At 34.3% G+C, this 27,347-nt stretch overlaps 2 protein-coding genes across 3 annotated transcripts in view; one reads left to right on the top strand and one right to left on the bottom strand.

The window, feature by feature from the left end:
• Window positions 1-22,473, top strand: part of CEP290 (centrosomal protein 290) — a 45,635-nt gene extending 23,162 nt beyond the window's left edge. For both annotated transcript variants that reach the window (XM_031057529.1, XM_031057528.1), the window contains exons 29-53: window positions 316-427; window positions 1,186-1,641; window positions 2,714-2,878; window positions 3,103-3,210; window positions 3,289-3,423; window positions 4,094-4,357; window positions 5,457-5,564; window positions 6,144-6,334; window positions 6,995-7,208; window positions 7,398-7,535; window positions 7,645-7,866; window positions 8,412-8,528; window positions 9,955-10,100; window positions 10,897-11,052; window positions 11,615-11,738; window positions 13,931-14,059; window positions 14,337-14,423; window positions 16,088-16,252; window positions 16,575-16,697; window positions 16,994-17,154; window positions 18,789-18,930; window positions 20,576-20,649; window positions 20,798-20,901; window positions 21,290-21,393; window positions 21,690-22,473. In XM_031057529.1, coding sequence (XP_030913389.1) covers window positions 316-427; window positions 1,186-1,641; window positions 2,714-2,878; window positions 3,103-3,210; window positions 3,289-3,423; window positions 4,094-4,357; window positions 5,457-5,564; window positions 6,144-6,334; window positions 6,995-7,208; window positions 7,398-7,535; window positions 7,645-7,866; window positions 8,412-8,528; window positions 9,955-10,100; window positions 10,897-11,052; window positions 11,615-11,738; window positions 13,931-14,059; window positions 14,337-14,423; window positions 16,088-16,252; window positions 16,575-16,697; window positions 16,994-17,154; window positions 18,789-18,930; window positions 20,576-20,649; window positions 20,798-20,901; window positions 21,290-21,393; window positions 21,690-21,875 — 3,931 coding nt within the window. In that variant the 3' untranslated portion in view covers window positions 21,876-22,473. The remainder of the gene's footprint in view (window positions 1-315; window positions 428-1,185; window positions 1,642-2,713; window positions 2,879-3,102; window positions 3,211-3,288; window positions 3,424-4,093; window positions 4,358-5,456; window positions 5,565-6,143; window positions 6,335-6,994; window positions 7,209-7,397; window positions 7,536-7,644; window positions 7,867-8,411; window positions 8,529-9,954; window positions 10,101-10,896; window positions 11,053-11,614; window positions 11,739-13,930; window positions 14,060-14,336; window positions 14,424-16,087; window positions 16,253-16,574; window positions 16,698-16,993; window positions 17,155-18,788; window positions 18,931-20,575; window positions 20,650-20,797; window positions 20,902-21,289; window positions 21,394-21,689) is intronic.
• The window catches only part of CUNH12orf29 (chromosome unknown C12orf29 homolog), a 5,551-nt gene continuing 675 nt past the window's right edge, over window positions 22,472-27,347 (bottom strand). The window contains exons 3-8 of the mRNA XM_031057532.1: window positions 27,028-27,145; window positions 26,310-26,405; window positions 25,806-25,922; window positions 25,248-25,442; window positions 23,975-24,144; window positions 22,472-23,423 (exon numbers count right to left, since the gene is read on the bottom strand). Coding sequence (XP_030913392.1) covers window positions 23,235-23,423; window positions 23,975-24,144; window positions 25,248-25,442; window positions 25,806-25,922; window positions 26,310-26,405; window positions 27,028-27,145 — 885 coding nt within the window. The 3' untranslated portion in view covers window positions 22,472-23,234. The remainder of the gene's footprint in view (window positions 23,424-23,974; window positions 24,145-25,247; window positions 25,443-25,805; window positions 25,923-26,309; window positions 26,406-27,027; window positions 27,146-27,347) is intronic.

The following is a 27,347-nucleotide window of genomic DNA, read 5'->3' as shown; positions in this document are numbered from 1 at the left end:
AAGTAGGAGAGAAATAGAGGACAGAGATGATTAGGTCAGGTAAAAAACCCATGTCATTGTTTTCCTGGAGTAGGTTACTGCTAGCAAACTTCTATATAATGTGTAAGACAAGGTCCTGTGAAAAAGTTGAGAGGCAACACAGAAGAATTTTCTTAAACAGAACTCTAAGTAGTAGAGAAGAGTATGCTGAAAAAAATGACATAGAAATGTTTTGATATGAGGAAACCTACCTTTTCTTAGTATCTTCTGTGTAGAAAAACATAATAGGTTATTCACTGGTTTCAAGTGACACAATACTCTTGTTTTCCCTGGAAGGTTAAGAGAACTGTCTGATGTAGCACAAACACAAGTTGAAGCTCTGGAGGCACACCAGCAATACAGAGATAAAGAAGTGGAATATCTTAGAATGCAAATTTTAGATTATCAGGTAAAATTAAGCCGTTATTAAAACTGCAGTTTGGATTCTTTTTTCCCTGGAGTGAGAAGAAATGAAGTAATTTTGCAATGAATTAGAAAACAGCAAAAGTATTTCAGAAGAATCTTAGCAAGCTAGTCCTTGTAGTGCCCATACCCTTTCAAAAGTTACATATTACATTAATTATTCCCTTCTTTATTTACTCCATTCTAGCTGTGCAGCTATTACCGATCCTGACCTTTTCCCATATTTTTTACATAATATTCATTCTTGTATCGTCAATAGCTCATGGTCAAGGAAAAACTCATGGTGAGGAAAGTCTGATCGTTTTTCATGAGCAAGAAATTACTTGTAAATATTGAAGATTTGCAACAGGTTTACTATTCTGTTGTTAGCTAAAACAATTTATTGGAATTTGGTTTCACATTATGAAATGGTTTGAGACCTTAAATCCAACACTTGTGTCAGCTTTAACGTTATCATATTTTTTAAGTTTAGGTACATATTTCTTTGTCAGTTTCTGGTATTTTGGAAAGAGACCATTCTTAAGATCAGTATCTGAAAAGGTGTACTTCTAAAATGTGGCTTTAGAAACAATAGTGGAAAAATTAAAAGCCTGTTAGAGGCTGATTCTTACTGTTCTCTGTGGAATAATACATGCAATATATATAACACATATATATTAAAAATAGCTTGTTTATATATAAACTGTGTTAACATATTCTGCATTAAAATGAAAAATAAATTTGTTCTATCGATTTTATTCTTAGGCACAGTCAGATGAAAAAGCAATTATTGCAAAACTGCATCAAGATATTGTAGCCCTTCAAGGTAGTGAATCTGTTGCTGTAGACCAATTGGAGAAGTTTAAGTTGAAACTACAGAAGATGGAGATCCATAATCTACGTTTGGAGCAGAAGCTTGATGAGAGAGATCAAGCCTTATATTTTGCCCGACTTGAAGGAAGAAATAGAGCGAAACATCTACAACAGACAGTTCAGTCTTTGCGGCGACAGTTTAGTGGTGCTCTGCCTTTAGCACAGCAAGAAAAATTCTCTAAAACAATGATTCAGCTACAGAATGACAAACTGAAGATCTTGGAAGAAGTTCAGTATGCCCAGCAGGAGCGTAGAAATGCAGAAAACAGAGCTTTAGAGCTAGAGTTGAAACTGAAAAGTCTAGAAGAATTAGTAAGTGCATTGAAGGATAGCAGAGGAGCTCAAAAGGTTTGTGATTTTATAGCTTTGAATGGCTTTGCTTATCTGATCTACATTTAAATTTAGTTTCAGTTTAGTTTGTTTTCTAAATATATGTTTTAATGTAAAACTTGCTGATTTCAAAATACACTGTTAGAATATGGGAGCTATCATATTTTGTTTTCTGTAAAAGTCAGTGCAGGTATATGTACTAATTATCTGCTTTTGTGCCCTAAGGCACAAAAGGAACTAGACGCTAACTATAAATGCAGTTATATTAAATTGAATTAAATTATTAATATATTTAAATAATGAAATAAATTAAATTAAATACAGACTAGCATTCTGAAGTTTTGTTCCATGAGCTTGCAGTGAAATCTTCACTCGAGATCCATGTCTTTTTTAAAAAAATTCAGGGGCAGTAATTTAGACAGCATGGTTAGAAATGTTACTATGCTCATGTAAATTCTGCTTAAGCATGTTTTACAACCGTAAGCAATGTTGCCCTGAAATCTTAAGAATGCTTTCTCACTTCTCTTCAAGATCACTGTATGTTAGATATTATGATTGTATCTGTTGTGACTAAAATTGTCTGCATGTAAGCAATGCTTGTAATGCTCCGGGCATGTTTTAGTTTTAAGTCAGTTTTCAAATATTTTTCTAGAGCATGTTGACAAAAGTATGTCTGTTATTTTTAGTACATGTACATTTTTTTGAATACATGCAGTTTTTAATGATTTTGAATTCTCTTGGTTTTTTTGAAAATACAAACCAAACTTCTTGCATACTTTTTTTTGTTCAGTCTAGACAGATAAATAAGGTACAATTGAATAATTTGAAAATTGTTTGAAGTGCACTTTTGTCAGTGTAAGGGAAACCTGTTGCCTCTCCAGTTGGCTGTTGCACTTATTAGTCATTCCCCTTGCAGTTTCATGCTCTTGTCATGCTTCCTCTCTCAAGACAAGTGAAAAAGCTTAAAAAGGCAGAACATGTGTCTTCCAGTTAGTTTGAGAAGTTCCATCCTGCCTCAAAGCCAAAGAGTGAAGCCAAATCTAGTTGGCATGTGGTAAATTATAATACAGTGTGTGTTATTCATTGCAAGGTGATCGTATGGCACATGAAAATGGAGGAACTGCGTCTGCAGGAACTTAAACTCAGTCGAGAATTAGTCAAGCAAAAAGAAGAGGTGAAGTATTTGCGTAATATAATTTCTGAATATGAATGTACAATCAGTAACCTGGAAGAAGAAATTGTACAGCAGAACAAGGTATGTATTCCTGCATGCTATTGGAAAAATATACTATTCCTTATTTTACTAATTGATTTTCTAATAGCTTTTTAACACAGGTGTTTATATCTTGGTTTTATAATCCTTTTTAATAGCTCGTTTGAGTGTTTTACTTTTTGGTAACTCTTTTTTCTTTTGAAGTTTTCTATAAAATTCCCATTGCCTTCAATAAATAAACTAACTCTATCAAACATTTGTTACAGTTTCATGAAGAAAGGCAAATGGCTTGGGACCAGAGAGAAGTAGAACTACAGCGCCAGTTAGACCAGTATGATCATCAACAAACTGAAATACTTAGCACAGCTTTAAAGGTACATGCACTAAAAGTAGGCACATAAGCATGTTTTTCAGAGCTGTCAGATTACATGAATATGAATCTTTCTGTTCAGTTTGAAGATGCTACAGGCTCAGTTCCAGACCCTAGTTTGCCAATCCCACAACAACTTGAGTTGGCTTTAAGAAAGATTCAGGAATATATTCAAACAATCCTGGAAACTAGGGCAACGTGCAGATCACTGGAAGAGGTAATTTAATGTATAAATTATAATTTAATGTGACAAAGTTTGTGTTTCCATATGCCTTTACTTTTTTTTCCCCATGAAAAATATCCTTTTTAAAATGTCATTTAGACATGCTTAACACTCGGAAAATATAAATAATATAATCACGACATGAGTAAAATGAAATATTTTTTCTATTGGAAAAAATCATGCAGGAGAATTTTATAATGTTTTTATTAATCCATTTAGTAGGTTTTATTAATTCATTCAGTCTTTAGAATTTTATAATGTTTTATTAATACATTTAGTCTTGCTGTACAAAATTCAGTTGACTATGCATAGTTAAATTTAGCAGGTGCTACAAAATACTTTTATCTTGGGTTCTTAAATTGCTACTCTGCTACAGAAGAGACTTTGTGGTTCTTAAATAATTTGTAAAACACCAGCTTCTTCATTTGGTAGGACAAAATGAGTTGTTTAACTGTCATGTGTCAAGCAAATAATACATAAAGACATAGTAATGATATTCTGGGACATTTTCATCTAATAGTAATCCCATACAGACAGAACCCAGTACAAAGTGTTTTGTGTTTATAAGTACATTTAGACAAGTCTTTCTGGTACATTTCTTGAAAAGTAAGATGTTTTTGCAGAGTTTGAATTCTGGAAATGCTGAAATTGCCTTTTGTTGTAGAAATTAGAAGAAAAGGAGACTGCTCTGTGGAAAGCTGAACAAAATGTTATATCAAGAGACAAAGTTATAAATGAATTAAGACTTCGATTACCTGCAACATCAGGAGAGAAAATAATGGCTGAATTGAGCAAACAAGAAGATGACCCAGAGTACCGTCATGCCATTAAAATTGCTCATCAAACTATTGCAAATATGCAAGCAAGACTAAATCAAAAGGAGGAAGTGTTAAAAAGATATCAATACATGCTTGCTAAAGCAAGAGAGGTAGTTAAAACCTTTTTTCTGAAATTTCTTCCATTTTCAAGTTGTTTTAGTTGATTCTTTGTTTTCTTATTGCTAGTGAAATCTAAAAACAAAAGTTTCTGATCTCACAGAGAACAATTACTTACTTTATATGTGGAAAGTTCATATAGAATTTTTTAGCTTTTTAGAATAGTAAGTTTGCTTAGTCAAGAGGCTATGTATATAATGTCTGTCTAGGAATTAGTGTGACATGAAGAAAATTAAAATTCTGCTGAAGTGGTCTCAGTCTATTTTGTATATTTCTTTGGGATTTTTCAGTATTTGCAGCAGATCTCTGGATTGCATCTGGTAGTGAATTTGGGAAGTACAAGAAAGACATACATTTATGGATAACATTCTTCTTAAAGCATATTTTAAACTAAAGCATTTTTTAAAACATAAACAGTGTGTCTAAGCATGCTTTATCTTATTTAAGCATAATTAATATTGTTTTTTCTTTTTATCCATAGAGTGTATTTTAAAGCATAAACTTTTTGTCAAAGAGGTACTTCAACAGCAAACAAGCATTTGTTTTAGATCAGAAGCACATTTCCAAAGCAGACTTTCCGTCATCTTCACTTAGTGTACTTTGGTTAACATATGTAGTTATTTCTTTTGGGAGAAATCAAGGGGTTTTGTTTGGAAAACACCCAGAAGATGCAGTCTTAAAATGAGCCTGTTGTGCTCTGTGTGCTAGCATTCCATCCATGGGATCACACTATAGTCCAGGGTACATAAACTCAAAATGTACCTGGTATGGAAATTACTCTCCTTACTGATAGTCACAGTTGGTGAAGACCAGCACCAACTATTTTGTTCTCCAGCTTCTGTGCTGTTACACCACACTACTTGCTACCTAGTTTAAAACTGCAAGAGTTGATTTTTTCCCCTAATAGTGTAAGAAGGAAAAAAGAAAATAATTGATTATAGCTAGAAGAAAAGAATTTTAAAAGCTTACAGAATTAGAGGAAAATCTGGGGAGCATTATTAAGCAATGAGTGAACAAACAACTTGAAGGCACTGCAGTTTCATGACTTTCTGTGATCATGTACATCACTAGAGTTTTATTTTGAACTAACAGGAACAAGAGGAAATAGCAAAGAAGCATGAGGAAGACATAAGAATTCTACACCAGAAGTTAGATTTGTACACTGAAAATTCCCTTAATAACTTCAAAGCGGCTGCTTTGGTGAGTCGTGTGTTTGTAGAATTTGTGAAGCTTGTTCCTATATTTTTTGCTTTGTTGCTGGAAAGAACAGTTTGGCAGTCAAAAGTGAGTAATAACTGATGACAAGAAAAATAAAATGGTAATTGATTTATAAGTGTTGCATTGTTTTTGAGACATTTCACATGAGAGGCATTAGAAGTCAACTGTAAAAAGAGTTACGACCTCAGTATATATGGGCATTTTCCATATCATCTTAATTTATGGAGAATTCTCGGGGAGAAAGTTATATATTGCTTTCTATTCTTCTCATTCAGTGTATGGTTATATTAAGCTAATCCATTTCAATTCAAAATTCCTCTCTGCACCTTATGATAAGGTGAAGCTTGTATTCTGCTGTATTCTGTAGATCATTAGCTGTACAAAACTCTTTTCAAACCAGCCTGACCCATTTCTCTGTGAACTAAAAATCACATCCCAGTAAACAAATGGTAGCTATTAATGCTTGATTATATTTAGGAATGAGTTAAAAATGCATCAGTAATGCTTATCTTTTGCTTAAAGCTTAAAATGTTTATCACTTGCATTTGTTGTGTTTTACAGGAATTGGGGAAAAAGACTTCTATGTCCCTATCCAACAGCAAATATTTTCATCACTTAGAGCAAACTGTAGCAGAACGAGATAATTCTCTTGCTTCACTTGTTGGAAAATTAAAGAAAACATCATCTGATTTGGAGAAACAAAAACAAATCACTATATTGAAAATCAATGAGTTTGAAACAATCAGAGCCCAGTAAGTTTTTTAACTGTTAATATAAGGCACATTGGAGTGGTTCAAATCAGTTATGTATTGCTGCTACAGGACTGATCTATCAAATTGAACATGTTTTAGCTGACTTTAGGATTTAGCTGAAAAAAAATCTCAATAGCATTAGTATAGCTGGCAATTGTGAGTTGTTTTTAATCTCTAGCCCTTCACTGTTTCTAATACTGTGGCTTGGAAAAATGCTGTTTAGTTGTTAGCTTTGTGCCATTTAATGAAAAAGAAAGTTGTTTTTAAGTTACTGCATTACTTGCTGGCTTGTCTTCTGTCCTTTTTCTCCCCATGACACATCCATTTGTGTTTGCTGCTGAGCAAGTTTAAACTCATGAAAGTTTAACCCATGTTTAAAAGGAAAAAAATATGATGCTTTCTTTACCTGTAAGGGCCGGTAATGAGAATTAACAACGCTCTAATGTAATTTTCCTGACCTTCATGAGTAATTCTCTTATTAAATGAGGGCTGCCTTTGTTGAGTCAGTCTTTCTTTGCTCTTTCCAAATCTAAGTGTCTTTTTCTTCAATAATAATAATAGTAAAAATAAAAATAAAAATATTGTGTCCTTTGTGATTTATTTAGAGTTTGCTAACTTAAGTATTACACTGTACCCTCTTCATGCTTATTTTTTTATTAGGCTTCAAGAAAAGCACACAGTTGATGTGGAAAAAATCAAAGAAGAAGCAAATGAACTGAGGAATATATTATCTCAGAAGGAGAAGGAATTAGCAAATGTTAAAGCTGAACTAGAGGTCCAAAAAGAAGCAAGCAATAGAGCACCCACAGCAACAATGAAAAACCTGGTGGAACAGTTGAAGAGCCAGTTAGCCATAAAAGAGAACCAGCACAAAGTTAGTCAACAAAAATTAATCTCTATGTCACTTAAAGGCTAAATTTTTCATAATGCTTAAGAATTCTTTGTATAGCTGAGCAGGAGATACAATATAACTGCATAACATGCCAGAATAAAATATAACTGCCTTTTCTTGTTTTGTAGCAGCATCTTCACTTACAAAAAAAATTGAATTAATTATTTTCAGGCTTTGAGTAGAGCACTTCTAGAGCTCCGAGCAGAAATGACTGCCAATGCTGAACAGCAGATTATTTCTGCTGCGTCACAAAAAGAGGCATATATGAATGTGCAGGAGATTGTTGACAGAGAAACCAAGGGGCTTACGGTGAGTACTGAGTAATGTCACTGTACTGCTTTGTTGTGTTTTACAGCAGTTAGGGAAAAGGACTTCAACCTGAACTGGGGCCTTTGCTGACTTTTTTGTTTCCTTCCAGACACAGATAGAGGAACTGAATAATCAGATTACAAAACTTACAGAGAACCTTAAAATAAGTAAAAACAAGGAAGCTTTGTTGTCTGATGAAAGGGATGAGTTAAACCAAGAGTTTCAGAAGAAAGAAAAAGCACTTGCTAAAATATTGAGGGAAAAAAATGAAATAGACAAAGAAAATGAAGAACTGAAGAACCGGATTAGGAGGCTAAGCAGTAGCATTCAGGTAGAAGTGACTTTTCAAACTATGTTTAATCTTGGTCAAATTTCTGTATAGATGAGCTGGTTTGGGGGGATGAAAGATTTAAGTATCTTACACTTGATTAAAAAATTAATTTTTTTCCTAATTAGCTGGGTTACATGTAAGCTACTAGCTTGTTCTTTGCCTCAGCTAAAAATAAAAAGAAATTACGTACTTCTTGAAATGGTTGAAAGAGTCTGAGGAGTTGAATAACCACTTTCATAGCTTCTTGGAAAAATGATATTTTGTCTTCTTCCTGGCTCTCCTTATTTGTCCTTTCAGAAGAAAAGTAAGGGGTTTACAGAAGAATCATCTATCTATTGTTTAAAATTCAGCTACTTGCTGCTGATTATTCAGTTCAGAGGGAAAAGTTACGTTCTAATATTTTAATAATTTAAAGATAATTTTTAAAAGATCATTTAGGTTTTAAACAAATTTTACTAATTTGGAATTAAAATCCTTATTTTTTGACTGGAGAAAAATCTCAGTAGTCACTAAACCTGAAGCTGTAAAAATTTGTAATTTTTCAGAGCAAAGCTGATGAACAAAATCTGATAGATGTGCTTCAGAAAAAAATTAAAAAGCTGGAAAGTGAACTTGGGAAAAAATGTGAAGAAACAGAAAAAAAGGGTCTAAGAGAAGACAAGGTATGTGATATTTATATCATGGCTTGGAAAGAGCTCATCAGCTGAGGTCAAGGTTGTTCACCTCTCCCTATTTCTTCTAAAACCTACCAGCCAAACTTGATCAGAAAAAAAGCAGTTTCATGGCTGCAACTTCTCATGTTTCCCATGCTCTTTGTTACTGGTCTTGTTATTTAGTATCTTAATGTTTTCCTGCCTTTTTCTAATGGATATTTAATTCTACAAAATCTTAGAAAACTAAGATTTTTTAGGTAGTGGTGAAATTGATTACATGAGTTCTGCCAAATGTGCTTTTGTGAAATCAATGCAATAGTAAAAGCATAAAAGACTGAGGGGCAAAAGAGTGAATCTTAAAAGGGATGGTGTCTCTATAAGTGATTATTCTTGACAATTGTGATCTCTACATACAAGAAGTTCTGAGTGATTAGAGTTAATCACTCAGATTAATTTATGTTAGTGTTATTTTATAAGTTTTTTGCTGGTTTCTTGCTTGTTACTATGTCAGTAACTAATTAGCGGCTGCTCATATTAATTATAAAGTATGCTGGAATATTATAGCATACTTGTGTAATGAGACACTATTGATGTATGATGTGACATTTTATTCTACAACTGCACATATGCTTTCAGTTAATTTGAAATGTTTTAAATATCTGTTGCTTTGTGTCTAGAGGTATTTTTCTCACACTTGGCATGCATTTTTCCCATTTTCCAAGATCTTCCTTTCATTCCAAGATCTTCCTTTCATTCCATCGCTTCATAGCAGTAACTGTTTAGAACAAAACCAGAAAATGAAGTACAGGGAATAACCAGAGAAGGAAAAAATTCCAACTAAAAATAAACAAAGAAAACCCCAGACCAAACCAAAAATTTCGTACAGGAATATTGACTGTGATTTTTCAGTAGCCATTTGTGATTCTATAGGTATGGGTTTTTACCAATGTATAATTTATAGTTACTGAGTTATTAACTCTAAGTAGAGATTCCATTTCTTGTAGGAAGAAAAAGCTCTGCAGCAGGGGCAAGCAAGCCCGTGGTGAGTTGTAGAAGACAGATCTGTTGTAAATAGCCATACAAAAAACCTACTTTGTCTTAAATCTAATGTGTAATTTGAAGTAAAAGGACACATTGCACTAGCACCTCTAATTTCATGAAATGCTTCACTTCTTTTTTTTGTAAAATTAATATTAAAATCCAAGTAAGAATTTAGTAGGAGCAATCAACTGCAATAGCTTTATCCACCAATCACAGCAGTGTATCCAGCTGAACCTGCTACTTAACTACGGCAAATAATATATGCCGGCTATGGCTTCCTGGTTTGAACTGATAAATGAAGAATATATCATTCTTAGTTTTCTAATGTGTTTGCTGGTTTGCTGCAAGAGAAGAAATCAAAGGGAAATACAGAATCTATTTATGTTCTTCACAGACCTCCAAGGAAGAAATAATTAGATGGGATGAAGGTAAAAAATGGCAAATCAAAATGGAAGGATTGCGGAACAAACTAAGGGAAAAGGAAAAAGAAGCAGATGCTTTATCCAAACAGTTGAATACATTGAAAGAAATTTATACAAAGTGAGTTGGTTTTAATTGATTCAGCTACAAAATGATGGCGTAAGAGAAATCTAGATATGTTTGACATGCAGTAATTATTGCAGTTTGTTATGTTTATAAGTTTGATGGCGAAATTTGACATTGCTTTTGAGATTAAAAGGATTAGTTAATTTTCAAGCAGCAGGCTGCTGACTCTTCTAGTATCCTTTTCCCTTGTGGAAGCCAACTACCTTTATTAGAAGAAAGTGTCTTGAGATAAAATTAATCTAAGTCCTTTATTAAGCTTCCTGGTTTGGCATTCTATGATTCTCATAAAGGAAATAACAGCTTTATCAAGACAGACTGTTTCTCAAAGTGTTGTTAATTAACCAGGTTGCTAGGACTGGATACTTGTAGTGTTACTGCAGTAATGACAGTTCTAGGATTGTGAGTTGGAAGCCTTTTCAGGAAACAACCATATGTCCATACGCTCTGCAGGTGTTTACTTCAGTGAAGTAATGCCAAGATCTTTCTGATAAAAGATGTGGTGCTGATTGTAGAAAGCCTTGCCTGAATTTCACATAGAACAAGGCAAGACCAACAAGTGGTTTATGACGTGCATGATACTGACTTAATGTCCATTGGTTTTTTTGGATTTTGAGTTGAGATTTTGGTAAGGCTTTAGTGTCGATACAGTAATCATATTAAATAGAAAAGAGGGTATGGTTCAGTTGGCAGATAAAATGCAAATGTGATTCTTTAAGACAGAAAATATTTTCTATTCAAGAGAGCAGTTTAGCAAATAAGCTTTAAAATGTAAATTTACTGGATGTTGCAGGAGTGAAAAAGAGAAAGTTGCTCTGCAGAAGAAACTGAAAACTACTGGTGTCACTGTTGACCGTGTTGTTGGAGTAAGAGCCACAGAAACTGAAAGAGAAGTGGAAGAACTAAGAAAACAGAATCTAGAGTTAGAAAATGAAGTTGCACACTTGAGGTGGGAGACTTTTTAAAAGAACATAAAAAGTGAGAAATCTACATTAGTATAAACATATGTGGAATGAGGTAGTCTCTAATAAGCAAACTGTATTTCAAGAAGGAAAAAAAGAAACAGGCATTTTAAAATTTCTTCTTAGAGTCCATGATGAGCAAACTTAAAAGTATTTGGGAGCAGTTGTGCATGTTCAGAGAATATGCAGCATTGGCTCATTATTCTAAAAAGCTAAATAATGTGAAAAATTTTAACTACAGTTTAGAGTTGGTGAAAGTTACTGGAACTGCTAAGAGCAGTTAGGAAGTGCTTAACCAATTGTCCACTATCATAGCGGATAATGTCCCTGAGTAATAGAAACTGTATACATCTGAAAAGAGTGGATTCCTTTTGCCAAAGCAAGTATCTTCCACTCATTGGGATTAGTTGAAATACGGCCAACGTTGATTCAGAATAACTAGCTTCGAAACATCAGGAAAATCCAGTGCAGAAATCCAGAATTTCACAGTGCTTTTACATTAAGGGGTGTTTTTCTGTTTGTTTTGGCTTGATTCATTTTTTGATGTAGAACACTGCAAGCAATCCCACGAGACTCTGTTGTAGAAGATTTACACTTCAAAAATCAATACCTCCAGGAAAAACTTCATGCATTGCAGAAACAATGTTCAAGAGAGACGTTTTTGAAACCCTCGGTAAGTTAATTATGTAACCATGGTATATAGAATAGTACATAGGAAAAGCATTTGTTTTCTATTTGGTATTCTATCTCATTTAGCTGGTTTTATTCAAATGACAGTATCCTACAGCAGGATATGATATACTCAACTCTTAGTGGTTTTAAAAAAACGCAACAAACCAAACACAAAAAAACACAAGTCCCCAAAATTTCAAGTTTCTGTGTTCTACAGGTAGAAGATTAAATAGTCAGCATCCTAGCATATGTGGGGAAATAAGGAAAATAGCTTTTTAAATGTGAGTCTGCAACTGAGAGTCTACTTTTATATTACATAGTGATTTAAAATTAATGATGCACAGAGTTTGGGGTAATACTGATCTTCATTTCAGTTACATTAGATGGTTTTGTCCCACTTTGATTTTTACATTGCAAGTTTTGCATTATTAAATTTTCTGAATCTTTCAAAAATAGACTTAACAGTACATTCTAGTTTCCTTTATTTCCTGTTTTCTTTTACTATGTTCTGCTTTTCTTTCATGCTTCACTCTATCTTCAACTTGACTCAGAGTACATATGACCAAACTGAACTGACCAAGTCTGTTCCTGTCACTGTCAGTAAACAAAAGTATCTGAATTTCCTTCACAAGAAATCTATTTCAAATAGGGCTGAAATCAAACATCAGAGTAATAATAGAGTTACTGATGGCAGTGAAGTAGATGAGGACACAGGCATGCAAGCATGCATCATGCCTAATGAAGTCCAGGAGGCTGCTGCAGATGTAAGCAGAGAAGGGTCTCCTGAAGAGCACCCTGAAGATGGTGAGAAATGCAAGGACACAGAGATTTTGAAAACCAAAATTATAGCTGAAGCTGGTAAAGAGAACTGTGGTGAAAAAGAAGAAAATATAACCCAGCCTGAAAATGGAAAACTTAATGAGAAACATGAAGAAGAAGAAGAGAGGAAGCAAGAAATCTTCAAGCAATCAAATGTCAATGAAGAAGAATGTGTAGAAGAGCCTGATGCTGACAAAATGAGCTGCAATCAGTCTGATTCAGGGCAACCTCATAATCAAGCTAATGACTGTGAAGCAGAGAAAATAAATATGAATAATGAAATGAATCAACACACTGCAGAGAATAAACAGGAAAATGACCCAAGCTGTACAGAAGGGATTGAAACTATTCCAGAATTTTGTGAAATGCCCGAGGTTTGATACTGTAGTGGCCCTCTAGCATTTCTTCAGTACAAATGATGTAGAAGCAGAATAGTTTGATCTTGATAAAGCAGTGCTTTCCTATGCATGGTCTGCAGGGATATTGAAGTACTCACCAAGTGGTTCATAAAGCAAACTTTATTACTTACATGATAGCATGCATGTCAGCTTGCGAGTAAGCTACTGTCAATTCTAAAATTGATCCAGAGAGTTTACAAATAACCCTAAAGATACATGGAGCTAATTGATGTCTTTCATTCTTTAAGAGACTTATGATATGTTATTATTTACACTAAAAAAATGCTTTAATGAAGCAAATACTTGATTGCTATTGTTAGTGATAAAGTAATGAATCAAAAACACTGATCATTAAGTTATTAAAAGGTTTTACTCTTTACTAGTGAGGCATAATAATTTACTTTATCACAATGATTTCAGTTGGCACTATTAAGTATGCAAAGCTGTCTTTGTGTAGTTGAAATCACTATCCTCCATGGATAAAGACTTAAGATTTTGGGAACTAACAGATTCAATGAGAGTTACATACTACTATTCCTGGCTTACTCTCTGATCCGTTTGACATAATTGAAATTTCTTATGACGTATGTGCTATTTTAAAAATTATCAGAGTATGCCCTTAAAATTAGGTGCTATTCCCAGGTACAGTGTCACAGCTTACTTTGTGTCAGTAGCTTCTTCATCTTTTAGTCTTTGAGGTTTACTTCTACAGAATAGTTTGAGAAGTAATTTTGGTTTGACAAAATGTTTACTGATTTATACTGATCTGTAAACTTCCCTTAAAGGTTAAGCAAGTTTAGAAATGTAGGAGAAGTTGGTAAAAACAAAGCAGATTAGATCAAAACTGGTAATAATGCTTTCTTTTTTAATTTCTGTGAAAAATACTAGTTTTCTGTTGCTCTTAATCAGCTACAACTGATAGTTGTATTGAATTAGTACATTACCACTTAATAATTTTTCCCCCTCTTTTCTCAAGACATCAGGAACAGGATCAAGTGATCAGTATCGAAGGGAACAAGAAAAGGAAAATATAAGATTGTCATCTGAAAATATTGAGCTAAGATTCCAACTAGAGCAGGCCAATAAAGATTTGCCAAGACTAAAGGTAACATCTTCTTAGTTTAGTCCCATTTACCCTCACTCTGGTCAGGGAATTGCTTAAAAAGAAATGGATATTTTTTCTGTACATACTGTAAATTTTTCATGTGTTTACAGAAGATGAGATGGTTGAATAGCTGGTAGAAATAATGGAAAATGTCATTGAGATGGGAAATTGCTTTCTCTTAAATTTTTCCAAGTAAAACCACTGCAATTTTGTTCACCAGTTTTTCACCTCAATTTGAGATCTAAGTTGCTTATTATTTTTTTTTGTTTGTTTGTAGGACCAAGTAGAGGACTTAAAAGAAATGTGTGAACTTCTCAAAAAAGAGAAAGCAGAAGCTGAACGAAAGCTGAACAGCATTAGAGGGGTGAGTGTTGTAACAGCACTTGCATCATAAGTAAATGAAAAAAAAGCAGCTAAATATTATTGAAGTGAAATCATTTGGAATCAACCAAAATGAAACATGAATTGTTCTTGTTTATTTTATTGACAAAATGCTATAATGAATTAATGACATTAAGTTAACAGGACCATTAGAATGACTGTTAAATATTTTTACTATCATGGCCTTATTTTGTCATTTGCATTAGTTACCTTCAGAAGCACATTTGTACAATAAATAGCAGTTACAACCTTAATAATGAAAATTATATTCATGTATTTATGTAAATGATTTGATGCAGGTGTAGAAAGGGTAAGTTACTGTTAGTGAAGGTTTTTGTTTCTTGTGCTACAGAAGGTGACACAGCTAAATTTTACCCTAGCTACTGTCAACTACCTTAATAGAATAGTATTTCCAGAGTTAAAGGGAAAAAAGTACTCAGCAGTGTGTCTCCTGTGGCTCACTTATCAAACTATTTGTGTGACCTTCTAGAGAAAGCCGAACTAATAAAAGCTCCTAAGTGACTTTGTAGCTCTGTATACAAGGAGAATTGAGTTCTGCTCCTGCGTACCTGGAAAGATCAAATATTTTTGATTATTTTACTTATGCTTTGCATGGACTGCTTGTGTACCTGTCTCTCTCATGCAGTGGTAATCTTGGACAAGAAAATTCAGCTTATACAACTGTTTCACGCAAAGGTTCTGAGGAGAAAGCAAATTCTGAACCTTTCTTCATTCACAGGCAGCAAGATGTGACAGGTTTTTCTTTAACTCTGCTGTGTACCAATACAAACCTCCTAATCCCTCCAATTATTTTAGAGAAAAATAAATACTTTTTAATAATAAAATTTGGTTGCTATGTACATTTATGTAGAAGTCCAGGGAGTAAAATCCTCCCCATTTTCCTTCAGTGATGCCTTATGGCCCCAGAACTAGAATCAGCAGCATCTTTAAATTATGACTGCTGAGGAAATTGCTACAAAGAGGATAAGAAAATAAATGGATTTGAAGACTCCCTAACAGATTTTTTAAACTCATTAATTAATGTAGTGAAAGAAGAAAAATAGAGAAACTGCAATATTTTCACCCACATTTATTTATTTATCATTTGCAAGAAGAATATATTCCTTTGGAAAGGGAGATCTACTTATGCTTTAATATATAGTTCTTCTGTCACTTTAATTCAGCAGAAGGAGGGTTGCTAAAAAGGGCCCTCTTTTCTTCCCTCAAGCTTCCAGCCCAGCATTTTTCCCCAATGCCCCCAACAGTAATTGCATGGTCTGTTAGATTTGGGATTTTTTCTACAAGAAAAGCTAGATAAATTAAGTAGTTTTTTTATTTATTTTCCTAATGTTTCAGTTTAGTTCACAAGTACAGCAGATTTTGAGACTTAACTGCAGCCCTTTAGGGTAAGGTAGAAAATGAAGGAGTTCATTTGTTGATTTGGGGAATTAATAAATCATTAGAAGTTTTGGAGAGGTAAGTATGCTGGAAATTCTAGGGTTCAAGTCATATCAAAATAAAGTATCTTTTTTCCTATAAATGTGAATTGCAATGGGAAAATAAGCAATAAGGTAAGATTTGGAGTATCTCGGAATGTTAAGACGAACTGTTTTCTCACTTTTACTTTTTTCCTTTCCCCCTCTGTAGGGTGGTAGAAGTGGAAAGACAGTCCCAGAACTGGAAAAAACAATTGGCTTAATGAAAAAGGTTGTAGAGAGAGTCCAAAGAGAAAATGAAGAACTGAAAAAAGCTCCAGCTGTGGTTTCTAATGAGAAATTACTTGGTCTTGAGCAGGAAAATCAGAGGCTAAAGGTACAGATTTAGTAACTATATTTAGGTAACAGTTTATATGCAAGTTAGTAACAAAATGGAGTAGCAAGCCTGTTGATATTGATTGGCACAAAACTGTTTTGAAAATACCAGTTATGAAATATATAGAACAGAAATGCAAAACTTCATTTTAGCATAATATACTGCACAGTTTAAGGTACTTTGTACCTTAAGGATATATTTAACTATGTGATAAAATGTTCACTGTGCTAAGTAGCTGTAACTATGCTGTACTTTAAAAATGGAAACTGAAGTCTTCTACTAAGTGATGTTAATGTGTTTTAACAAATTGTTTGCTCTTTAGTCTGAAATGGAAAAAGCGAAACTTGATCTGGAGGGCCAGCTGAATGTGCGTTATGAATCCAAAACCAAAGGGATGGAAAAACTCATTACTGAAAATGAGAGACTGCGTAAAGAACTGAAAAAGGTATGGTCATTTTAATCCATCCCTTTATTTTCACTAGGCACTGGTTATGGTAAGTATATGTTTTCTATTTTTCTTAATGGTTGATATAACACTGATATTGCCATGATAGTTTTATTTCACTATATGTGGAGAGGAGATATCCAAGGACCAGCCCAAGACCAAATCTGGAAGTTGTAGTGCTAGTAGTCTTGGATGCAATTTTCCTCTACATCAGCACTGACCTTCTCTCACCATCGTTTGAGATGCTTCCTGTGAGGTTAAATATTCCATAAAGCTTTGCTTTCATTGAACAATAGGAAGCTGACAGTGGAGAGAAGCTACGAATAGAGAAGAATAACTTGGAGATGTTAAATGGGAAGTTAAATGTTCAGCTGGAGGAAACCATTAAGAAGCTAAATTTGGCTGAGAGCCAGTTTGATGGAGCTGACAGCAGAAACTGGAAGTCCATTGTAACAAGGTAGGAATTAGAATGTAATAAGAGAACAGAAAAATGATACAATGCTTATGCTATTGAGAGAAATAAACAACCTGTGTTCTATGTAAGGATGGCAGAGAGCAAATTTTTGGTAAGAAATATTAGTCCTGGATGACCAGGGTGAAGTAAGTTGATGTGTTGCAAAGTACTCTCTAATAAACAGACATGGAAGTATCTACAAAACCAGAACCTCTGACAGTAAACTTGTTAGGACATAAAATCAGCTGGACAGGAGAGAGACTTGTCTAATTTCATCTCAGGTCAGATCACTGTGGATGTCCAAGATTTTACTCCCTTCCCGATCTTGCACTTCCACAGGATCCCTTGGAGGGTCTAGTGCTACTCGGACATATTGCTGAACCATTTCTTCATTGAGACTTCAAAAAGCCATTTGGTTGTTTTTAAGCTTCCCCTGAACTATCCAGTGAGGTAAAATGTCTCTATGCAAGGCCAAATGACAACCATAGTTTGTCTAAGGAGGGCAAAACTGACTGCAGTATAGGACAGAAGTAGCTAATGGCTACAGCAGAGAGAGGTTGTGAGCATGCAGAGAAGATCACAGGCCCTTAACAGCTGGCATCTTGGCACAGCAGCATTCATACATTTATTCTTTTTGTTCTTCACCTCTTTTGAAAAACATTTCTACTTGGTTCTATTTAGTTGAGAGATACATAGTTACGTATAGGTACAAAATACATGGTCATGTTTAATTGTACTTGCCTATTTCAACTCATGTGAATAAAGCCATCTATTTGCATTTACTTTAACATGAACTTAAAGTTAATAACATAATGACCTTAGTAACCTAGAGAAGCTGCTTGGAGAACTTTAACATGCAATCCACCTCACCAGCACATCTACCAATGCATATACATGGTAACAGTAAGCGTTTCTTAGGGCAGACAAAGGGGTGTCATCCCAGTGACCCTTCAGAAGACTCTGGCAGGTAGCAAGGTGTTGGAGACTGTATTGCTATCTGAAAATCCAGATGGATTCAGATGGGAGATTGGGCTGCATGACCTCTAGAGGTACCTTACAACATTTCAAATTCTACCTTTTGGAGCCTTGTAAAGCTCAAAGCAAAATGGAATCTTCCTCAGACTGCTCTTCCTCCAGGGTAAACAATTTACTGCAGAATAGTTTTGGCCTTGGAATCTTCATCTTCTCCATCTGTATTAACCCTTTTCTCACCACATTTTCCATAAATTACTAAATCATTAAAAAAATACTTTCAAAGCTATAACACTGAAGTAAGATCCAACTAGTGTATAAACTGCACCAGTATGTACAGTTTTAGCAGCAGGTGTTTGGGGTTTATGTGCAATAGCATAAAAAGATTCCTGTCCTCTTTTAATAAAGTGTAGGCACAAAAAGAGAACTACGGAAGTGTAACATCTAGAAAAGCCTTTATTTATTCAACAATTAAAGATGTGTTTCTCATAATGCTTATTTCAGAAAACTGTATTTATAAGGCCAGTGGTTATTTCAAGGCCAATGCCCCAAATATATTTTAGAGTGTATTTTACAGCATTTATTCTCCTAAAGATATTTTAATCTCTGTTTCTGCATAAGTATTAACTTTTGCTCTTATTCTTTCTAAATAAAAATACTGCCAGAATGCAGGAAACTAAGTTGAAGGAAATGGAAATAGATATTGCTAAAAAAACCCAAAGCATTGCTAACCTTAAACGGCTGCTTCAGGAAGCAACAGAACGTGAACACAATGCTGATAAAAACTTACAAGATCTAAAAGAACAAGTGAGTAAAATTAAGCTAGATACCTGTAAAAGTAGAATGCTTGTCTTTGTAATGTCTGTAGTGGCAGAATAGTTGTTTTTTCTCCAATCCTTTACTTTTTAGTTTTTTTCAGTCATAGTTGCTATATTTACATATTTTAGCCAATTAATGAGGTTTACCATATATTATCAATATATATTCTTGACTTGCAGTCAACTATTATTTTTCTACTGTGTTCTTCTGTTGGGTTTTTTACTATAGTTTCAGTGATCACATGAAAGCCTATAGATGCATGCTCCAAAAGGTCTTACAATCTTTCCAGCTTGTTCTGCAGTGAGGTTGCTGCAGAGATTTCCCTATTCCCTCCAATTTGGCTTTTTTGGTGGGAGGCAGGAGCATATTGAGTTCACTAACCCAAACAGGATCCTCATTTCTGTTTCCAGTCTGCCCTCTTATGTGCAGTCTCCAGTAGTCTTACAAGTACTATTGCACACGTGGAGGAGTTAATGAATTTTGAACTCAGGAACCTTTGAACAAATGCATCATGTTTTGGCTTTTAAGTACAGAGGTGCAGTGCTAGAACTGCCCCTACATCAGCTTTCATCTTATTTATTTATATGCAGATGATTTTCTTCCCCAGGCACCTGGTACTGGCCCTTCTCGGTGTAAGGTATCAAATACAAAACTTCCAATTTGTGAAGTCATATATATATATTATGTGAGGAAGTAGATGTGTTCAATCAGTAGAACTTGGAATTGATTCCTGTAAAACAATGACTTTGTTAGTTCTTCCCTGGTTTTCCTTTTCTAACATCAGTGTTATTAACATGAAGTGTATACCAGCAGCAAATTTAACAGAGATAGAAGTATTACTCTGGGAGCAACACAGTTTCCAGTTTCTTTCATGTCGCAAGTACTGATGAAGGGATGAAATCAAAATTAACTACATTTCAAAAAACAGAGCCTGATTGTGTAAAAAAAAAAATAACCCAAATCCTTACCATGTTAGGTAGTAACAGAACAAAGACCTATAATTGCCAGTAGCCTCATGCAAGTTCATGAACGGTCACTGCATTTATTACCTGTATATAATCATATATTTAAACCACTGTTGTGCTCCTGCATCTTTACCAGGCATCTCTTTCAGAGGCTCCCTCCCTATATGGTCATGGACCTCTTCTAACTTAACTGCAGGTCACCTCTAGTCAGTGTACCCTCATTGGGGTTGGCATTGCAAATCACAGGGTTCTCATACAATCTTTCAAAATGAACTGGGACAAACATGTGCAAATAAGCACATCAGTAATATTTATAAAGCAATTAAATTATTTAGGCATATCAATTCCTTATGCATATGTATACAGTATGTTGGTGTAGCTATGCATCCAACTTTTTTGTAAATCTAATTTCTAAATACTTATTTCTTCATCCTTCAAGAAATATGTAGCAATGATCTTTACTAACTTTGGAAAGGCTGTCAGGAATGAGCTTTGGGTGCAGAAACTGTACAGGAACAATTAATTTTTTTCTGATAGCTTAATGTTTGGTTACATCCTTAGTATTATTTTCATTGTTTTTTAATCTTGTATTCAAGAGAACTCTATGTGAACTGCACTGCCATGGATATTGTTTTCAACAATAAAACTTCCTTAATTTTTCTTTTAAGATTGAGCATCTTAAACATCTTCCTGAAGCTGCAGGGACAGAGCAAAACATCATGAAGGAGCTTCAGCTTTTAAGGTAATGTACTTCTAAACTAACTAAACACCTCAGCCAATATACATGAAATAAGAAGATCAGGAAATGGTCACTGCAATTTTTAGTTAAATATTTTATGGTTTAAAATATTTTAATAATTAAAAAAATTCTAACTTTTTTAATATTCCAGATTAACTAATAATCAATTAGAGAAAGAAAAAGCAGAACTAGTGCATCAGATGAACACTTTTAAGAATGAAAGGCACACTTCTACAAGTGAAGGTCCTGCAGCTGGTAATAATTTTCAATACCTTAAAATCTTCTTGTATTTAGGGTCTGAAACTACTTAACATGTGTGTGCAAAGTGATAATAAATCTACAGAATTATTTGAAGTAGATTAATACTGAAGTAGTGTAAACTCAAGCAGATTAAGGTCTTGGATTTTTGAGTACATGTACAAGCTTTTTAAGGAGAATTTTCAGTAAAAATCTCCATAATCAATTATTTTGAGCAACAAGCTGTAAACTTTGTATGATTTTCCCCAGGTGACTTGCTTGGTGATCTCAATTGGTTTTATTTACCTGTTTCATCTTTCAGGAGATGCAGAATTATTGAAACAAGATTATTTGTACCATGGGTTTTCACTACTTAATATTTCATAAAAAAATTTTATTTTTGCAGGGCACAATGAAACTGTGGAGTATAAAATTGACAAACTACTGAAAGAAATTGACGATCTCCAGTCACAGCTGGAGGCTTCAGAGCTCGAAAAACAGAAATTAAAGGTGAGCTGCAAGGATCGTCCTAGGCAAGATAACAAGCAAAACTATGGTTACCTAGAAAGAGCTGTTTAATAGCTGAATTAATATTTAATGACAAAGTCAATTTTTAAAGATTGTTTATAAAGCCTATTTTGTTTTTATTAAGGTACTGTTTATGGGTAGAGATTTTTGCTTCTAGACAAGATTGTTATTCTCTTATCATATATAATTTTCTACCCTCAAGAAAAAGGCAAAAAAGATGTTGTGTGGTATTAACAAAGTTCTGGATAAAGGTGGTACTCCTTCGTTCTTTTCAATAGGAAGAGACAAAAGAACTGAGAAGAGAACTAGAAACCTATAATCCTTCCTTTTTCGAAGAACTTGAGGATCTAAAATATAACTACAAAGAAGAAGTTAAAAAAAATGTTATCTTGGAAGAGAGACTGAAGCAGCTTTGTGAAGAGTTTGGCATTCAGGATAGTCCAGGCAATATTTCTGTTGATTAGAGTAGTGTTCAGTATCCTCATCATTGATACAAAAAATAAAATTGTCTGTGTTTATCTTGGAATTACACAAGTCTCTTAAAGTTATGTTAGTTTGCACACACCTAAGAGGGCAGAATTGGATTATTCAACAATTCATTGTCAGTATTTTTATATACAACAGTCAAAATAGAAGGGAGTTTTACCTCTCCCAGCTCTTGTGCAATAATATATTTTAATTCAGAACAGTTAATTTGAGTAATAAGGTGTCAGGTAAAATTGAAACTTTGGGCTTCTCTTAAAAGTTAATAAACATTTAAACTGTCAGCATACTAAGTATGCTAAGTCCCAGATCAGTAACAATATGTAATTTGCTCTTGTTGTCTTGTCCAACCATAATGTTTAACTCTGAACTCAGGGTGAATGTGCTGGATGTCTTTTCTTACATTCCTGGTTATTTTTACCTCAATGTTAAAAATTCCAAGAACAAAGAACTGAAAATGAAGCTATAGTATCTCAGCCACTAGTATTTTTGTACATAATTGATTTTTCATTTTGTTTATTTTATATTGCTGGATGTATACTTTTATAGCAGAGATGAAATAAAGCCAACTCAAATGATCATTCAGTCTCACCTTTATTATTTATATACCTTATCTTACTTAATATGCCTGTGATGAAGTTTTGTAATTGAGACACAGTTGTAAATGGGAATTACTAAGCCAAGTCATGTCTCTACTTACCAGGCTCTTCAAAATAAAACTATTTTCTATTATTTACTCTTTTTGTCCCAATATAGTGCAAGTGCCTGTAAGATATAGGTTAACTGGGTTTTTAAATAATAGCATAATGCTGCAGATGTACAGTTAAGTGACACCAGGAAGTTTTCCCCCGTAAGAAACAGTTACAACTTCAAAAAAAATTGTCAAATTTTAAGACTAATTCTGGTCCCAACTGAAATACGATACGTCTTTTCACTGTTAAGAAGCTTTATGCTAAGTCTCAAATCTACATACAACAGTGTCAAAATAATTACATTTGTAGAAGCACAACCTATGTAACTTTTCCAGTTGATTGCATTCTTTAGTAAAGCTTTTAGGACCAGCCAGTGGTAGAAAACATACTTCCTACACTTAATGCTAACAGTTTCCAGGAATGTGTTCAAAAGTCAAGGATTTTTCATAAAATAAACATGCTGGAAGCTAGATCTCTGCTCTGGCTGTCATATCTCTGTTATTTAGTCATTTAGGATAAACTTAAAATGATACAGTAGTACCTGGGCTGTTGCCTAAGCTAGAAGAGTATTCATGAAGAATTCTGTGGTAGACACAAATAAGAGGAATGCAGAACATACAACAATTAACTTAAAAGAAAAAAATAATTTCAAGCATCAAACTTGATATCTTTGAGTCTGTCAAATTTTTGTCCATCCAACATTGAAAAATGGTGAAACAAACTCTTTGGTTCAAAGTCATAGTCACATTTAGTTCCATTAAAAGAAATTACAACAGGCTGAGAATTCAGGTATGTCTCTGCAAGTGGCCATGGTAAACCAAGATGATGGCGATGGAGCTAAAAGAAAAGGAAAGAAGATCAGTTCAGCCATTTTGATAGAGTAGTGCAAAAATTCCCAGCTTGGGAAGTGTCTGGGTGGCTGTCGATTCTAGGATCCTCTGCATCAGGGCACTTAAAATCATTAATAAGTTATCTCTATAACATGAACAACAAAGTGCAAAAGGCAAACCAGAACCAAGGTGTCCTCCACAGTTTCAGAAATAATACAAACCTGCTAATTAATCAGAAATCACATTCTTATTAAATAATACTTGTTCTATTAGTCAACATTATGAGAACTTAATTTTTAAATAGAGGAATTAAGCTGTAATGATTTCTATACAGAGAGGCAAGCAAATATGTTCTCAATTACTTTATAAGCATGTTGGGAATTAAAAAGTTCAACATGTTATGTTGTCATTCAGTGGTTTTACTAATTGTACTGTCATCTCGTTTGTTGAAGAACATTCACTATTAAAGAATTTGGAAAAAAAGACAAAAAATGAATACAGTACATCACATTTTATGAATTCTTACAGTGCTTTCTACATGTCCATCCACATACTTACCTTGATTAAACACCCATCATGGCAGTGCCACACAATTCCTTCAACTTTACCCTCCGTACAGCTTTCAAACCAAGACAGTATGTCATTTTGCTTCAAGGCAGGTGGATTCTTTATTTCAAAAGCTCCATGTGGGACCAGAAGATGTACAGGATGCTTCTTGCTTCCCAATCCTACATTTAAAGAAACAAATACCTTCCTCCTAGTTAAGGGTGTTTCCTCACTTTTGTTATTGCAGGTATCTTAAAAGCACTCTGTAAAGGTAAACTTCTATTATACTATATACTATTGTCCTGCCTTTTACAGAACAGTCAGTTAAATTTTTAAGTACCAAATGCAGCTGTCTCTCCTCACATTTTAATTTATATTTATTAAAACATCCTCCTCCTCTGTATGAAATAAACATGGCAGAGATTTATACAGTTGTCTGTTTTCCACTGCGGTCACCTCCTCAGTCACCATACAGCTAGCAGCTAAATCCGCCACGCTTCAGATCATGATCAATGGCACAAACATCCTAGTTCCTGAAAATCTGGCATATCTTCTCATGAATACTTAAAACCAGGCTGTTAACAAGTGCATTGCCTTTTCCTGTTAACATTTAAGAACATAGCTACTAGAACTTTTTGTTACAATTCTTGTACATACTGAGGAAGTGCTTAGGACCAGGTAGGACTATTTTTCCTATCCATCCTTGCAAGTTATCCTAACAAGCAAAGCACAGAAGTTAGAACTCACTTGTGCCCATATGTAATTGGTTTCTCATTATAAGGCCTTTAAATGAAGAAGCCACAACTGAAATTTAGGCTAAATTACATTTCCTTAAAAAAAATCCTATTTTATCATCTAAGAATTGCAACTTGTGGGGGCTCCAAAAGCTAACTTTAGGGGCTCCAAAAAATGGCTGAATAAAGTTTTCTACTTCAATTCATCAAAAGAGTATGTAAAAGAGTGAAGGCTCCAAGAAACAAACTTAAAAAATTCTACTAGTATTTTAACAGTAATATTTGCAACAGTTTTTCCAGTTTTTTGGAAGAAAAAAGCAATGCATTTTTATAGTAACTGAGGTTTAATAGACATAACTAGTCCCATGACAACTCAGCTTTCTAAGGTGAGTATTTCTGGGCGAGAGTTCCTTCAGCCAGCCCTTTCTCTCCTTTCTAAGGAGGTTGCTACTGGAAAACTCTTAAAAAACTAACACAAAGAAAATGCATTGATTTCACTCAAAAATACCACTTAAGAAAAAAGTATTTAAGAACAGATAATATAAACTTACCATATGGATTTGCATTGATATTAGTTCCAATCAGCTCCAATGTTTGTTCTAAAATTTCTGATAATGGCACGGGACAGATTTCCAGAAGCCCTGGGTCAGCATGGTGTTTCAACACCAGTGCTACTCCAGCCTCATAATTTACAACAGATGAGTGCCAGCAATACTGCTTACTGTTCTTCTCCACGGGCACCCAACCTATGAGAAAACACATTTTACCAAAGTAAATATCTGAAGTTATTAAATGCATACTAGAAGCTTTTACAGGCATTATAAAAAACCCTACAGCTAACTACAAAGAGTAAAAACTGTTGTATCTTAGAAGAATGCAAATGTGACAATTATGCCTTCAGCTGAAGGCCTGTAAGTTTGTACAGCAAACTGCAATTATTTCCATGTGCCAGAAAAACAAAGCCTTTCTGGATAGTGAATGAATGACATTCCAATTTTATTTTTTCTGAATATGTTAACTACTATTTTTAACTCTAGAATTAATTCTAATTCACTTCAGAAATTCACACACACCTTTCCCCAGTTTTACCTGTGCTGCATCATAGGTACCTGGCATATGTCCATTTTCATCAGGCAAAGGATTGCCATTAGAGAACTCTATGTCCTTTGCTGGGATCCAGGTATCTGGAACAGGCTTGAAATCCTCTTCAATATTCCAAACAAACTCTAGACATATAAATGCAACACTTTGTTTTTGATAAACTGTTAACCAACTTTGCTTTAGTTGTCTTTCAATGCAATTATCAAAATACGATTGATTTAAATGTTGTTTGTTACAGACAGTAGTCCCAGTTACTTTGTACAAACACCAACATCTGTCACGCTCAAGTGGTTTACCATTAGGATAGTTTAAAGATGAATTTAGCCTTTAAGAAGTTTAAAAGTTCAAAAATTAGGACTAAAAATTTAGCTACCTATTCCCCTTTGAAGCTCTTCAGTGTAACGGGTGATGTTAAAAAACTGGAGCAGGACAACTGATTATTTGTTAGCCTAGTTGTTTTTCTAACTAGATACCTCACACTGTCAAAAAGAAGGAAAGAAATCTTCACTAACCTTTGCAATCTTCCAATGAATACAAGAATCGCTTAAACCTTTTTTCACCTTGTTTGGAGGGTTTTCGATCCAACCTGGCCCATAGGTAGGGTTGTCCTAGGAGTTTCCAAAGACAAAATCAGCACTTCACTGAGGTGACCATATCCTGCAGAGTACTGAAACCAGCTACATAACAGGCAAGATAGGAATTCCCATTTGCCACTAGAGAAATTTTATAAGCAAAGCCATCTGCTCTTTAAATTCAAAGTACACTATGTGAATTTCCAAATCTATTTTAGATTCTATGTACAGTCCTGCCTAGTGTAATACAGAGCTTACTTACAACTGCAGGTGAAGGCATGAGCCCCAGTGAGTCAATGAACCACAGTCTTCTCATTTCCTCCCAACCTCTCTACTTCTATAAATCATCCCCAAGGAAATTAGACACTCTATTACACATGACCCAGTTTGCATGGAAGACTTACTAATAGAAGTTTAAAAACTGGAATAGTTCCTGGATGTCGACATTCACTTAAATCATACTTCACATATTTTAGAGAGTAAATGCTAAAACAACTTTAGAAACACGTTCTAAGTCTATGGTAACTATTACTTTGTGGTGAGGATGCTTAATGACACTTGAGTTCATAACAGCTGTAAATAAATCATACAAAAAAAGGGAAAACTAAGTAAAACAAGTTCTAGCCAGCATGAGAAATCTGCAAATGGATCTTATTACCTTTATACGTTGTTACATAACAGCAGGTTCCATCCACCTTTTCAGTAGGAATTGCATTGTGTACATCTGCCTCTAATGCCTTTCCAGTTATAGTGTCAGTTGCCAAAACTTTAAATGGCTGAAAAGAAAACAAGTGGCTATGTTACTGCCTTGCTCTCATAGGGATTCTTGCTCCTTTTTCAGTTGGCCTCCATAAATCCAGCTCTTTGAGTATTACACATTATAGGGCTGATTTCTAATAATTTCTTCAAAACTTGATAGTTTGCAAAGTACTCTAAGAAGAACTAGGGCAATCTGTTTGTAAAGTCTCTCACTCTTTC

Source organism: Geospiza fortis, unplaced genomic scaffold, assembly GCF_000277835.1.
Source record: "Geospiza fortis unplaced genomic scaffold, GeoFor_1.0 scaffold186, whole genome shotgun sequence".
NCBI classification, from domain to species: domain Eukaryota; kingdom Metazoa; phylum Chordata; class Aves; order Passeriformes; family Thraupidae; genus Geospiza; species Geospiza fortis.
Note: the sequence above shows the minus strand (reverse complement) of the source record. Positions and strands in the feature narration are given on the sequence as shown.